The sequence below is a fragment of the Tenrec ecaudatus genome, chromosome 1 (genome assembly GCF_050624435.1).
Source record: "Tenrec ecaudatus isolate mTenEca1 chromosome 1, mTenEca1.hap1, whole genome shotgun sequence".
Lineage (NCBI taxonomy): Eukaryota > Metazoa > Chordata > Mammalia > Afrosoricida > Tenrecidae > Tenrec > Tenrec ecaudatus.
The window spans coordinates 4,648,768-4,663,586 of NC_134530.1; the positions used below are offsets into that span (position 1 = coordinate 4,648,768).

Below are 14,819 nucleotides of genomic sequence, written 5' to 3' on the forward strand. Positions count from 1 at the left end.
CACAGACCTGGGACTCCAGGGCAAAGGAGAACGGACTGTACTTGGTGATGAAGGGCATGGGGCACTCACTGGATGCTTGGCAGCAGCGAGGGAGCCTCTGGGCTGTGGCCTGCGCTCAGGGGCTCAGGTGGCCGGGGCAGGAAGTGGCTGAGAAGGAGCTGGGGATGGCCGATGGCCGAGCCCAGCACCCATCCCTGGTCCCCCTCCTCCTCAATTGCAGGAGCCTGAGGCAAGCTCCCTCCACAGCCTGGAAAGGCAGGTAAGTGGGAAGCGGGGAGAGAAGCAAGACCTACACATGCCTCATGACCCCCCCTAGAGCACCCCCAGTTCTGCTGACACCCCCCTGCAGGTGCAGGAGCTGCAGCAGCTGCTGGCGGAGAAGCAGGAGGAGAAGGAGAGCCTGGGCCGTGAGGTGGAGAGTCTACAGAGCCGTCTGTCCCTGCTGGAGGTGGGGCGGGACCCTGGGAGGGGGGAGGGGTACCCAAACAGGTGGGGTTGGGAGGCAGACAGGTGAGGGGCCAGGTGGGACTGGCAGTGCCAAGGGGAAATGTGCCGAGAAGAGTGGGCAGTGCAGGAACGGATGGGGGCTCAGGTAGAACTCGGGGACCAGGTGGGACTGGAGGGGGCCAGTGCTTGGGACAGACAGACAAGAGGGGAATCCATCTTCTGGATCCATCCACACGGATTCATATTTAGTTTTACACATGCGTACGTGTTTGGGCAAGTGCACACACAGAACCCCACTCACACACGCAGGCTGCACTTAACAAACACAATCACACCTCCTGCACACTCAGAGATGGACAGAAAGACAGACACACACACGGACAACGCGCCCACCAGTGCATACACATGACATTTCTCCAACTATTTCCCCACCCCCAGAATGAGCGTGAGAACACCAGCTACGACGTGGCCACCCTGCAAGACGAGGAAGGCGAGATGCCCGACTTCCCAGGTGGGCCCTGCCCCCATCTACCACCCTCTGGGGCCCCAGGCCCCTCACCCCTGTTCTGAGCTCACATGCCATTCAGTCCATGGCTGAGGCCCAGTCCAGTCCCCCTACCCCTCTGGCCCCTCCCACCAGGACCCTCTTCCCTGCAGGGGCCGACGGGCTACTTTCTAAGCGCCTGAGCCCATCTGTCCAGGAACTCCTGGCCACGCTACAGGACCAGGTGGACATGCTCACCAAACAGAACCAGGAGCTGACAGAGAAAGTCCAGGTGGGGACACTAAGGCACGTGAGTGCTAATGACCTCGGGGGGTGGTTGGCCCTTGGACTTAAGGCTGGGGGCCCAGATAGGCACCCCCACACCCACTTCTCCCCGGGCCTGACTGCTCCCCATCCCTCACCCCAGATCCTGGAGAACTTCGAGAAAGACGAGGTGGAAGCCACTGGCCCTGCGGAGGTCATCCCTCTGGCCCTTTACGAGGCCCTCCAGACGGAGTTTGAGCAGCTCCACCGGCAGCATGCCGAGGCCCTGAGGGTGCTGGAGCAGCGAGACTCCCAGGAGACTGCCACTGAGGAGCAGGGACCCACAGGGGCCGGCCAGGACCGAGGAGGCGGGCCCACCACCAACGGCCCCTCAGAGAGGAAGCTGAATGGTGCTGCAGCTCCACAGTCCACAATGAACGGGGCTGAGACCACAGACGAGGAGGCCGAGGGGACTGGGACCACGAAGGCTGGGACTTTGGAATTCACAACCACACAGGTGGAGGCCACGGAAACCACACCCACAGAAAGACAGGGTGCGGGTGCTGCCACCCTGGAGGCAAAGGTCACAGAAGCGATGGCCTTGGGAGAGGCAGAAGACACTGAGGTGCCATCCACGGGAGCAGAGGCCACCGGGGCGGAGGCCACCAAACAGACGGAAACAGTGGCTGAGGAGTCAGTGGTGACCGCCAATGGAGTGGGCGCAGGGCTCCCCGGCGTGGAGGCCACAGGGGCCGAGGGCCCTGCGGGGCCCATCCTGCATCCCGGGGCAGCCGAGGCCTCGGAGAAGCTGCAGGCAGAGCTGGAGACCAGGATCCGGGGCCTGGAGGAGATGCTGCGGCAGCGAGAGCAGGAGGCGGCCGCCGAGCTGGAGGTCGCGCGGGGCAAATGCGAGGCTGCGGAGGCCGAGGCGGGCCGGCTGCGGGAGCGGATGCAGGAGGCGGCGGGCAGTGGGGGCGGTGAGGGGGGCGCGGGCAGCCTGGCCCAGCTGCGGGCGGCCCTGGAGCAGGCCCGGGAGGACCTGCGGGCCCGAGACCTGCGCCTGCGGGAGCTGGAGGCCACCTCGGCCAGGCTGGACGAGTCCCGGGCCGGCCGGCTGCTGGCGGACGAGGAGGCCCGGGGCCTGCGGGCGCAGCTGGCGCAGCGCGAGGAGGTGCGGCTGGAACAGAGCCGGGAGCTGCAGGTGCTGCAGGAGCAGCTGGCCACCTCCAGGGCCGCCGAGGCGCAGCAGCGAGCCGCCGCCGAGGAACTGGGCCGGGCCCGGGACGCCGCCCAGGCGCAAGCCTCCGAGCTGGGCAGAGCCTGCGAGGAGGCCCGGCAGAGCCTGGCCGAGCTGCGGGCAGCCTCCGAGGCCCTGCGCCAATCCGCCGTGCCCGCCTCGGAGCACCACCGGCTCCAGGAGGAGGCCCTGGAGCTGCGGGGCCGGGCGGCCGACCTGGAGCAGGAGGTGGTGGCCACGGGCAAGGAGGCCGCCCGGCTGCGGGCAGAGCTGGAGCGGGAGCGTGTGGGCAGCGTGGCCCGCTCGGAGCACGAGCGCGTGGTGAGTGGGCTGCAGGCCGACGTGGCTCGGCTGGAGGGGCAGCTGGAGGAGCTAGGACGCCGGCACGAGAAGACCAGCGCCGAGGTCTTCCAGGTGAGACGCCCAGACAATCGGCCCTACCTACAGCCAGACTGACCGCCCCCCCCCCAGGTGTTTCCACTCGTTATTTTGTTTGATGTTGAAACCTTTTGGCTCTTTGACGCTATCAGTTTTTAGCCCCCCACCCCCTTTAAAGGTCTGCGGTTTTTTGTTGTCTGTTTTCAAAACTTTTGTCCATCCCAAGGTCCGGAAAGCAGCCTCTGTTTTCTTCTAATAGGTCTGTATGGTGTGAGGTAGGGGATCAGGTGCCCAGGCGTGTCTTAGTGGATTGACTTTCAGCTGTGCTGCTTTTGAACCCACAGTTTATGTTTTTTGGGATTTTTAAAATATGTTATTAGGGGCTCATACAACTCTTATCACAATCCATACATACATCAATTGTGTAAAGCACTTTTGTACATTCGTTACCCTCATCATTCTCAAAACATTGGCTCTCCACGCAAGCCCCTGGCATCAGATCCTCATTTTATTCCCTCCCTCTACGCTCCCCACTCCCACATGAGCCCTTGATAATTTATAAATCATTATTATTTTGTCTTACACTGTCCGACATCTCCCTTAACCCACTTTTCTGTAGTCCGTCCCCCAGGGAGGAGGTTATATGTAGATCCTTGTAATCAGTTCCCCCTTTCCGCCCCACCCTCCCTCCACTGATCTCATTTTAATCTACCCATCGATTTGGACCCATTGTGACGAAGGATTTTTGATCTTGTGATTTCTAACCCAGCGGACTTGGATGCTGTTCCTTTTTTTTTTTTTTTAAATCTTGGGGAATCATTTTTTTTCACCCTCCTGGTAAACTTTCTTGATTTCATCTCTCTTTTCTTTTTATCCATTTATTTATTCATTCATCCATCTATTTATTTATTTATTTTTCATCTCTCTTTTCACCTCACAAACAACGTACGTAGTTAACTGATACGTGCCGATTCATGGGTGGCGACCAGGTAGGCCTTTTACCCTCTCTGATTCTGTTCACTCGTCCGTAGAACGGGGCAGGGGACGCCCTGGTGGCACAAGGGTACAAAGGTGGGTGATTCAGATCCATGCAGCAGCTCTGTGCGAGAAGACTTGGGCGTCTCCTCCCGTGAACGTGACAGCTGAGAAAACTCGGCAAGATGGTCCTGCTGTGTCAGGGAGTCACTGGGAGTCACAGCCACCCGACCCAGCAGCATCCACACAACAGTGAAGGTCGTAAGGGCTCCTAGCTCTCCTGTGAGGATGCAGGGGGTGATGACTGTACACTATTGAGGACAGGGTCTGCTACGCCGTAGGTGTTTCGCGTAAGTGCTCCGTACCTGCTAGCCAGAATCAACATTTTTCCCAAGGACGTCCTCTTTTAACCAGTGCCACCTCATTCATCAAGGAGCCTCAGTAGTCTAGTGGTTATGCTCTGGACTGCGATCTGCAAGATCAGCAGTTTGAAACTACCAGCTGCTCCATGGAAGGAAGAGGGGCTTTGTGCCCCTGGGCACCGTGGCAGTCTGGGAAACGCATGGGGCAGCTCTCCCTTGCCCTAAGGGTTGCTATGAGTCAGCCTTGACTTAAACACATTGGACCAAATTCTTCGCAATCCTCGTTTTATATTCTAAGCATTTCTTTTCCTTATTATTGCTTCTTCTTTTCTGGGAGGAGGCAGGGCGAAGTCTGACTTGATTCATCCATCAGCTTAGGCTTTTCAATGTTCTAATTGTTAGTCTCAGGACCCCCAGTGGTTAATCACTCAGGTGCTCCCCGGGAGAGAGATGCTGCTGTCTGCTTCCCTAAGATTACAGCCTGGGAAGCACCACAGGGAGGTTCTGCCCTGTCCTATGGGGTTGCTTACTGTGCTTGGAATGGATTCCGTGGCAGTGGAGGTTGCTACTGTGTAGCTAGTCTGCACTCACTGCAAAATAGAGCTGTCGCACCCGCACTATCATTCCTGTCAAGGCCACCATCTCCTCAAGATGGAATGTTGCTCAGCAATGCTCCGACCTTGACAGTTCCGTGAAAGTGCAGTCATCAATACTTGGACACCCATTTGCTTTCCATTAACCTCTTCCCATTCCCCCCCCCCCTTGCATTTGGTAAGAAATCTATCAACCTTCACATCCCCAGTGGGAAACTGTCATTAGTGACACCCATCCCCATGGGCCATCGAGTAGATTCCAACGCATAGTGACCTTGTGCGGAAGAACAGGACTATTCTGTGTGGCTCCCCAGGCGGTCCATCTCTACAGAGGAGGCTGCCTCCTCTCTCCCCTGGGGAGTGGGCTCGAACCACTGACCTTTTGGTTAGCAGCCCAATGCTCAATCCCCTGTGCCACCAGGGATCCTCACCATTCACACAGCACTATAACACATAGCAAGGACGACAAACCTGCCAATCCAAGCACGGAGCTTACGGCATGCCAGGCACTGTGCCGAAAGCAGCATGTCACGTGTTGGCACGTTCACACGATCCTCACAACACCTTATGATGTTGGAGAGCTGTGTTAGTCTGGGTTGACCAGAGAAACAAATTCACTGACACGCTTATGTGTGTAAAAGTGAGTTTTATAGCAAAGAGCAGTTGTCCAGATCAGCCCAGGCCAGATCAAGTCCATAAGTCCGATATTAGCCCTTGTGTTTAATAATAGTCCTTAAATTCCTCTTTAGACTCATGCAGCACATGTAATGATGCTGAATGCAGGAAGATCACAGGCCAGAGGGTGGAAAGTCTAGTGGATGCAGTGGCAGTGGAAGCATCTCAGTCCTGGTGTGGGTCTCCACGTGGCTCCTCCTGCTCCAGGGCTCTGGCTCCATCCGCGTGGCTTCATGTGGCTTGTCAACAGGAATGTGTAGCAGAAAGAGTGCGTGTCCCACCTCCAGGGAGGAAGACAGGAGCTTCCTGAATCCTCAGGAGAAAGCCATGTCCACACAGAAGCATCATTGGCTATGACCTGATTGATGGGCTGGACTCCACCCCTTCACTCAAGTTGACAGATTATGTAACTGCCACAGGGGCCATTAGTGTTCCCATTGTGCAAACGAGGAAACAGAGGCAGAGGTGAAGTCCCTTGCTCAAGGCCACACAGCTGGCACCTGCCTAGCAAGGTCAAATGTTCCCAGAGGCAAGGGAAGTCCAGAACGTTCATGGGTCAGTGCTGAGCCGTGGGGCCCAACTGCTGGACATGCATGTCCTGGGGCCGTTGGGGTCTGCGTATCTGTGGGACCCAGGTGTCCTCAGAGCCGCACATGGGCTTGGGCTGCAGGTGCAGAGGGAGGCGCTCTTCATGAAGAGTGAGCGGCATGCGGCCGAGGCCCAGCTGGCCACAGTAGAGCAGCAGCTGCGGGGCCTGCGCACCGAGGCGGAGCGGGCACGCCAGGCCCAGAGTCGTGCCCAGGAGGCCCTGGACAAGGCCAAGGAGAAGGACAAGAAGGTGGGTAGCCCTTCCTGCTCAACTGGGGTGCAGGGTTGGGGGAGCGGAATTCTAAGAATATCCCACTTAAGAGGAGCTTGGGAAGTCTACCCATTTCACAGATGGGAAAGTGAGGCACGGAGACAGGAAGGGGCCACTGAGCAAGTCTGGTGTCAGGGTGGTCACTGCGACCCATGATGACCACAGGGAAAGTGTTGAGGGCTGACTGCGTGCCAGCCACATGCCACATTGTTATCAAAGCCATTGTTAACAGAGCAACGAATGAGTGCCGGCACAGAGTCAGCTCCAGTTTACAGTGGACCGCCCCCACCCCGCCGCTACCCCCCATGTACCTGAAAGCAGAACTGTGATTCAGAGGGGGCTTTTCAGCGGCTGGTTTTTCCAGTGCACTCATTCATCCTCCCACCAAAACCAAAACCAAACCAAGCTCACCGCCATCCAGTCGATTCTGACTCAGAGCGGCCCTAGAGGGCCGAGCAGAACTGCTCCCTTGGGCTTCCCAGCCTGTACATCTCCAGCGAGCAGATGGCCTCCTAGTGCTCTGGTCGTGCAGCTGGTGGATTTGAACCGCCAACCTTTTGCTTAGTAGCCCAGCGTTGAAGCCACTGCACCACAGTGTTCCTTCCACAAAGATTTACAGCTCTGGAAACACTAAGGAGAAATTTACTTCTGCCTGTAGGGTTGCCTCAGTAACAGCAGAGTAAAGGGGGATCATGTTTGTGGGGGGGGGGTGGTAGCAGTGGCGGTGGTGTTGGTGATGATGCTGAAAGCCAAAATGGTGACAATAGCTTCTGGTTTTGGGGGGTCAGGCATTTTCAATAATCTCTTTTGATCTCCTCACAACCCCCAAACAGCTAGCAGGCATTTTGGTCCTCATGTTCCAGAAACAGAGAAACTGAGGCTCTGAGAGCCGTTGTAAGTAGCTCAAAATTACACTGGGCCATGGATGGCCTCCTGGAAGCCTCGGGCACTGCAGCACAGCCACCCAGCCCTGTTTCACCGTGTGTGACTTCGGACAAGTTAACTCACCTCTCGAAGCCTGTTTGCTCTTCTGTAAAATGGGTATCAGGCAGTTTCTCAGCCTCAACACTATTCACATTCAGAGCTGGTGCTTCTCTGGGGTGGGGCCCCACCTGGGTAGTATGGGGTGCTCAATGCATCCCTGGTCTGTACCTTCTCGATGTCAATGGTACCCCCTCCGGTTGTGACACCCACAACTGTCCCCAGACATTGCCTAGTGTCCCCTGGGGGTGGAATCATCCCAGATGCAGACCCCAGGATTAGGGGCTTCCACTGCGGCCCCAGTGACTCTGAGTCCCATGATCATCTGACCTTCTGAAGTCTCAGAATGCCACCCATGTTGACATTCACGCACTGAGGAGGGAGGAGGGAGGCGGGCAATCATGGGAGCAGGGTCCCCCTGGTTGGCGCAGTGATGCAGTGAGGCCTCATCCTGGTGGATGGAGCCAGCAGGAAGCTAACTCAGTTGCTGTCTAAGCCGTCAGCATGGCTCATCTTCTGGGGTGGGCTTCCCTGTGTGTGGTGGGACGTGGAGCGAGCTGCACCCCTGGTCTCCACCCACTTGATGCCAGCAGTGCCCCGATCAAAATCATCTCCAGATGTGGCCCAATATCCCCTCTGGGGGGGGGGGCAGATGTGCCTCTTCTGATCAGCTGTGCTACCAGTGACTGCTCATTGGGATGCCCCCGCAAGGTCGCCAGTTCAAAACCACCCGCTCCAAGGGAGAGAGAGACGAGGCTTTCTCCTCCCCCTACGGAGTTACCGTCTCAGAAACCCACAGGGACAGTTCTACTCTCTCTGTCTTATAGGGTCGCTGTGAGTCCACATCAACTCGATGGCAGTGAGTTTGTTTTTTGCTTTCTTGAATAAGGAGCCCTGTTGGGCTACTCACTGCAGGGTCAGCAGTTCAAAACCACCAGCTGCTCTGTGGGAGACAGAGGGGGCTTTCTCCTCCTGTAAGGAGTTACAGTCTTGGAAACCCCCAGGGGCAGCTCGACCCTGCCCTCTCAGGTCACGATGAGTCCAAATTCACCGGCTGGCAGTGAATTTGGTTTGAGAGCGTGCCCGCCAGTTGACATGTTTCCCCATGCCAGCAAACGAATGTGGCTGGGCACCCGCGAAACGTGATTGGAACACTCGTTGCTGCTTGTAGAAACGGCCTGTGCTTATTACCCGTGTATTTACTACACACGCCAACTTCCAGTCAGCAGAAGGTTTTTGCAGCTGTTTCTCTTTGCTTTGCGTCGTACCCCATCAGCAAATGAAGGTCCTGAAGGCTTTACCTGATTCATGTTGCCACGGCCAACTCTGTTCCCAGAAATTAGCCCCTCTTCAGTCGCGTTCCCTCCAGCAGGATCTCCGACAACATGCTGCTTCCTCCTTTGTTCCGGCGTTCAGGATCTGGAAATGTTTCGAAGCTTCACAGGTTTACAGCAGCTTCTTCCTCCGAAGTGGGAAGCTGAGTCCTTCTTTGTGGTCTGTTCTTAGTCCGGAAGCTCCGTTGAAACGTGCTCACTGTGGGGGACCCTGCTGGCATTTCAAATACCAGTGACACAGCTTCCACATCACCGCAACGCACAAGCCACCGCAGGGTGACAATGTGACAGAGGAGTGGTGGGAATTTAGGAAAACTGAAAGTGGCCAAAACTGAAGCAGAATACATGGAGATCGTTAGCCTAGGCCTTCGGGAGCTCAAATGGACTGGTGTGGGCCATCATTTTGAATCACAAAACCATGTGATTTACTCTGCTGAGAAGAACACAGTCAGGGGGAATGACGTGGCATTCCCTGTCAGAAAGGACCTTGCTAAATCTATCAGGAAGCACAATGCTCTCTGTGATCGGACTGTATCCATCCACCTTCAGGGAAATCCAGTCATCACAACCATTTCAACGGGCAGCTCGAGAAGACAAAGCCAAAGGACACGCTCAGCATGTCTGAAGCAGATCTGAAACGGAAAGGGCTCCAGAAAAAAAGTCAAACCGAGAATTGCAGTTTTGAAAGATTCTAGAGGCAAAATCTCGAATGACGCAGGAAGCATCCAGAGAAGATGGAAAGCACACACCGAATCGCTGTACCAGAAAGCGCTAGCCGACAGCCCACCACGTCAGGAGGGAGCCGATGAGCAAGAACCAAATGTGCTGGAGGAAGAAGTTCCAACTGCACTGAATTCATCAGCCAAAACAAGGCTCCAGGAATTGACGGACAACCCATCAAAATGTTTCAGAAAGCTTAAGAAACACTGGAAGAACTCACTCATCCATGCTGGGGAATTTGGAAGGCAGCTACCGGACCAACTGACTGGAAGAGATCCGTCTTTGTGCTCTTTCCAAAGAAAGGTGACCCAACAGAATGCTCAAACTGTGGAACGATGTCATTGATGTCACACACAAGTAAAATGCTGCTGAAGGTCATCCAGCTACGGCATGGACAGGGAGCTGCCAGACGTTCAGACCGGATTCAGAAGAGGACGTGGAAAAGGGATATCATTGCCGATGTCAGAGGAAACTTGGCTCGGAGCAGAGAAGACCAGGAAGACGTTTCCTTGTGTTTCATTGACCGTGCAAAGGCATTGAACTGTGGACCTTCAGACACTGGGGCTGACCTTGAGAACAATGGGAATTCCGGAATGCTTCATTGTTGTGCTCATGCGGAGCTTGTGCATGGATCGAGAGGGAATAAGGGAGTACTGCATGGTTTAAAATCAGGAAAGATGTGTCTCAGGGCACTTTCATCAGAGGAGCTGGAGTATATGGAGGAGAGGGTGGCATCAGGAAGGCCCATGAACAACCTGGGATTGCAGAGGACACAGCCTTGCTGGCTGAAAGTGAGGAGGACAGGAAGCCCTGGCTGATGAAGACCAAGGATTGTCGCCTTCAGTAGAGATGACAACTCAGTGTCAGGAAGACCAAAGCCTTCGCAGCTGGACCAAGAAGAAACATCATGATAATGGAGACAAGGTGGAAGTTGTCAAGGATTTTTCCTTGGTGGGATCCACAATCAATGCTCATGGAAGCAGCAGGCAAGAGATCAAAAGATGGATTGTATTAGGTAAACCTGCACATGTCCTCTTGAAAGAATTGAGGAGCAAAGGTGTTTCTTTGAGGACTTGGGTGTGCCTGACTCGAGCCCGCGTGGGTTTCCAAGGCTGGAACTCTTTATGGGCGCAGGGAAGATAGTGCTTTTGAACTGCTGACCTTGTGGTTGGCAGCCCAATGTATCACCACGGCACCACCAGGGCTCCTCCACACATCCCCATGCTCACACTCACACACAAGTAATGTGTGAGCCCTTGTGATTCAAAGGCAACCCTGTGTGTGTCCATCACCCAGGAGAGGGCTTCAAAGGACTGATTTTTCTGAAGGGCGACTTCCAGGCCTTTCTTCTGAGGCAACCTGGGTGGATGGATTCAGACCTCCCACCTTTCGGGCAGCAGCACCTGCACCATTTGCACCAGCCCAAGGGCTCCAAACTTTAGGTGAAGACCCTGAAGTTTGAGTTTCCTATGATTTTTCACATGTCACAAAAGAGGAGGATTCTTTAGATTTGATTTAATTGAATTACTACTGTTATTATTTATTATTGTTATTATTTGCATCGCTCAACCACTTAAAAAGATGAAAACCATTCTTAGCTTGTGGGCCATACAAAGACAAACTGTGTGTCGCTGTGTTAGTCCGGGTAGACTAGAGAGACAAATCCATACACACTCGTATGTGCATAAGAAACAGCTTTATAGACAAGAGCAGTTAAATATTGAGAAAACATCCCAGCCCAGCCCAAGTCCATAGGTACGATATTAGCTCATATGCCCAATACCAATCTATAAAGTCCTCTTCAGACTCATGAAACACATGCAATGACGCCGAATGCAGAAAGCTCACAGGCCAGTGGCTGGGAAGTCTTGTGGATCCAGTGGCATTGTAAGCATCTCAGCGCTGGCAGAGGTCTCCACGTGGCTGCTCCAGCTCAGGGCACTCTTGTAGTTTTATGTCTGACTTCTCAGCTACAATGTCTCACAGGAACGGAGCAGAGAGAAAGAGTCTCCTGCCTCCAAGGAGGAAATACAGGAGTCCCCAGAATCTTCAGGAGAAGGCCATGCCCACACAGAGGCCTCATTGACTATATCCTGATTGACAGGCTAGACTCCACTCCTACCCTCAATCCTCAAATTGACACCAGATTATGTAACTACCACAGTTGCACTCTGCCCTGGAGCTTGCTAACCCCTCAGATGGAACACTCTAGAGCAGTGGTTCTCAACCTTGCTCAGGCCGCGACCCTTTCACACGCGACCCTTTCACACAGTTCCTCTTGTTGTGGTGACCCCCAACCATGACATTATTTTCGTTGCTACTTCATCGCTGTCATTTTGCTACTGTTATGAATCAGGCGACCCCTGTGAAAGGGTCATTCGACCCGCAAAGGGGTCTCCACCCACAGGTTGAGAACCGCTGCTCTAGCACAAGCCTTTACTGCTGCCTGAGGGTGTCCCCAGCCCCAGCCTTGGGCTCTGGGACCTTGACAGCCCTCTCGCCTGCAGATCACAGAGCTCTCTAAAGAAGTCTTCAGTCTCAAGGAGGCCCTGAAGGACCAGCCAGCTGCCCCGGCCACCTCCGAAGTGGAGGCCCTGCGAGGCCAGGTGAAAGCTCTGGAGGTGAGGGCAGCATCGGGCAGGAGTGCCAGGAAGGGGCAGGGGGACTGCCCAGGCATGGGCAGAGATATTTCCCTACCTTAGCATCCGTGACTATTGCATTGTGGAATGAAGGGAAGGGGTTCCAGCCTTTCCGCGCTCCCCCCTCCCTTGCCCATAGGAAGCTGCCAGGGACCACAGCGCCATTGTGGCCTTGTATCGAAGTCACCTGCTCTACGCTATCCAGGTGAGTCCAAAAGAGGTGAGTCAGCTTCCCCTGACCCCTGACCTGGTGCCCTCCCCACCAACTTTGAGGCATGCCACTGCCGCCCTCTGGGCCTCAGTTTCTCCATCTGTATATCGCGGACGAGGGTCTGTTCCCGGAGAAACGTTCACAGCCGATGGGAACCTATGCGTGTTCATTTCCCTGGGAGGTGGGCTGGTTGGACCAGGGCTGGGCGGACCGCACAGGACCCCCTGCACACAGTCTCTGTGTAACTGGGCGCCACAGGAGTTTCAGTGGATGATATTTGGGAAGTGGGTTGCCAGCCTTTTCTTTCAAGGCGCTCTGGGTAGTCTCGAGCAGGCTCCATCTGGCGTCCTGCACTGGCCATTCACACGTGGAGACCAGCTGGACGCTGTATGGTCTCCATCCCTGCCCGCCCAGTCTGAGTCCTGTCGTCCCCACATGCCCTCACCTGATACCCATCAGATGTAGTCTGACTGGCCCCACCCTGGGGGCGGGGCTTCTGCAGGGATGGGGCTCTCACTGAGGGGCAGAGGTGTTTGCTGGGGGGCGGGACTACGATGGTGGGGGTGTGGTTTCATTCTGAGGGCGGGGCTGTGAGGAAGGAAGCTCCCTCTGGCTCAGTGGAGCCGCTGCAGCAAGCACTTCCAATGCTACCCTTCCGTGGGCACCTTGCAGGCAGGTGCCAGCCCAGCTGAGCCCTGCGAGGGGGTGGTGGCTCTTCATAGTTGCCTGTACTGTGTACGCCACCGCCTCTGAGGACGTTCTGACTCATAAGCAGACGGGTGGCACTGTGGAGTCTCCAATGGCTGCCATCTCTTGAAAGTAGATCTCCAGGCCTTTCTGTGTGTGTGCGTCCCCTCCCTGCAGGGCCAGATGGATGAAGACGTACAGCGAATCCTCAGTCAGATCCTGCAGATGCAACGGCTCCAAGCTCAGGGCCGCTGAAGCTGGGCCCTGGAGGCAGGACACTATGGCTCCTTTGCTGGACTGGCCCCACCCCACCCCGTGCCTCTGCCCGCTCACGCCCCCGCAGCACTTGGACAGACTCCCACGGGAGACCCCTGGGCTATCTGGGCTCTTGCACTGACCGTTCACACTGAAGACCCAGCTGAACCCCTTTGGGTGCTGATCATGTCCCCCCCCACCGACCGAAGAGTCTGTGAGTCCCCCCCCCACCAGCCCAGACACCGTCACCTGACGCCCACCCAGGAATAAAACACCACTGTGCACCAGACGGAAGACAGCTTGTTTGTCCGGCAGCCTGCAGGGGCTTCACTGTGGGGGACTGGGCCCCCGCTGCAGGGTGGGAGGAGGGAGGAGGGTGAGGGAGGAGCCTTCTATGCCTAGTCGGCTGGACTCTTACTGCGGGGGGCGGGGCTCCCACTGGGGGCGGGGCAGAGGGTGGGGGAGGAGCCTCCTGTGGCTTGATTGCTGGGTTCTCACGGCAGGGGGCGGAGCTCCCACCGAGGGGGCGGGCTCTTGGTGAGGGCTGGGGCCCTGCGTGAGCAAGCTTTTCTATGCCGTGACAGCTGGGCTTCCACTGCGGGAGCTGGGTGGGCAGGGGGAGGCCACCAGAGCAGCGTCTGGAAGAGGGTGAGGAAAGGAGGAATCCCTTCCAGGAATACAGACCAAACAATACCAAACCAACCCACTGGCTCTGGACCCGTGCCAACTCAGGGCGACCTCACTTGTGTATACCTAGGCTCCGTCATATTTTTCAAGGGATGGCTTTTTGGAAGTCGGTTTCTCCCTCAGGCCTTTGCGTATCCTTTGGTGAGCAGCTGAGCGCCAGGCCCAGTTAAAGCTTGGCCCCCTTCCGTGGGCACCTTTCAGGTAGGGGCCGCCCTGCCCAGCAGGGAGGGATCTTTCTTTGTGCCCTCTGCCCCATTGACAGTGTATGGATTCTGACTCATGGCGGGACCTTAGAGAACCCCACTGTGCTCTGTACGGTTTACAAAGACTTTGATGTTTCAAACCTTTCTCCGGAGGTGCCTTCCCAAGGCCACCCTCTTGGTTAGTAACTGCGGACCACCTGGGACCCCTTGCAGTTTCAGAAAAGTGCCCACACCTCAGCCTGCTGAAGAGCCGGTGACCCAGACAATGTGACAGCACAGCAAAAGGTTCCCCATGAAGAACATACCAACCCGTGCCTCTGTGCCCTCCTCCTTAACCCCAACCCTCCCTCAGAGTCCCAGCCCTCCCCAAAGCCGCTGAAACCCCCTGGGGGTTCCTGGCTCTTCCCAGCCCTAGCAGGGGAGGCAGGGTGTGGTGCTGGATCCCAGTGTCCAGCTGCCCCAGGGGGTTTCCTCCTTTGATGAGGGCTGGGACAGGTACTTAGCCCCAGCCGGGCTCAGCCAGCTCCTGGGGGTCTCAATGGCAGGGGCCTGCCTCCCTGTGGTCTGTGGGTCTTGGCAGGTCTCTCTTAGGGGCATGGAGCTGGGAGGGTGGGTGGTCCCTTAAGGTGGCTCACAAGTGAGGGGATGGTGCCTTGGGGATGTCTCGCTACGGTTGTATCTCTCTGAATGCATCTCTGTGTCTCTGTCTCCCTGTATCTCTCTGTGTCTCTCCTCTTCCAATTTCTGTCTCTCTCCTTCCCCTCTGTCTGTCTCTTTGGGTCCCTGTCCCTCTTGTCTCCCCATCTCTGCCTCCCTGTCTGTCCCTTT

General features: G+C 56.1%; 1 protein-coding gene across 3 annotated transcripts in view; it reads left to right on the forward strand.

Annotated features, from left to right (window-relative positions):
- ANKRD24 (ankyrin repeat domain 24) overlaps nt 1–13,167 on the forward strand; it is a 32,277-nt gene extending 19,110 nt beyond the window's left edge. For all 3 annotated transcript variants that reach the window (XM_075535580.1, XM_075535584.1, XM_075535581.1), the window contains 9 exons: nt 221–259; nt 350–448; nt 886–958; nt 1,105–1,223; nt 1,359–2,846; nt 6,086–6,253; nt 11,817–11,946; nt 12,092–12,153; nt 13,024–13,167. In XM_075535580.1, coding sequence (XP_075391695.1) covers nt 221–259; nt 350–448; nt 886–958; nt 1,105–1,223; nt 1,359–2,846; nt 6,086–6,253; nt 11,817–11,946; nt 12,092–12,153; nt 13,024–13,101 — 2,256 coding nt within the window. In that variant the 3' untranslated portion in view covers nt 13,102–13,167. The remainder of the gene's footprint in view (nt 1–220; nt 260–349; nt 449–885; nt 959–1,104; nt 1,224–1,358; nt 2,847–6,085; nt 6,254–11,816; nt 11,947–12,091; nt 12,154–13,023) is intronic.
- The last annotated feature ends 1,652 nt before the right edge of the window (nt 13,168–14,819 follow it).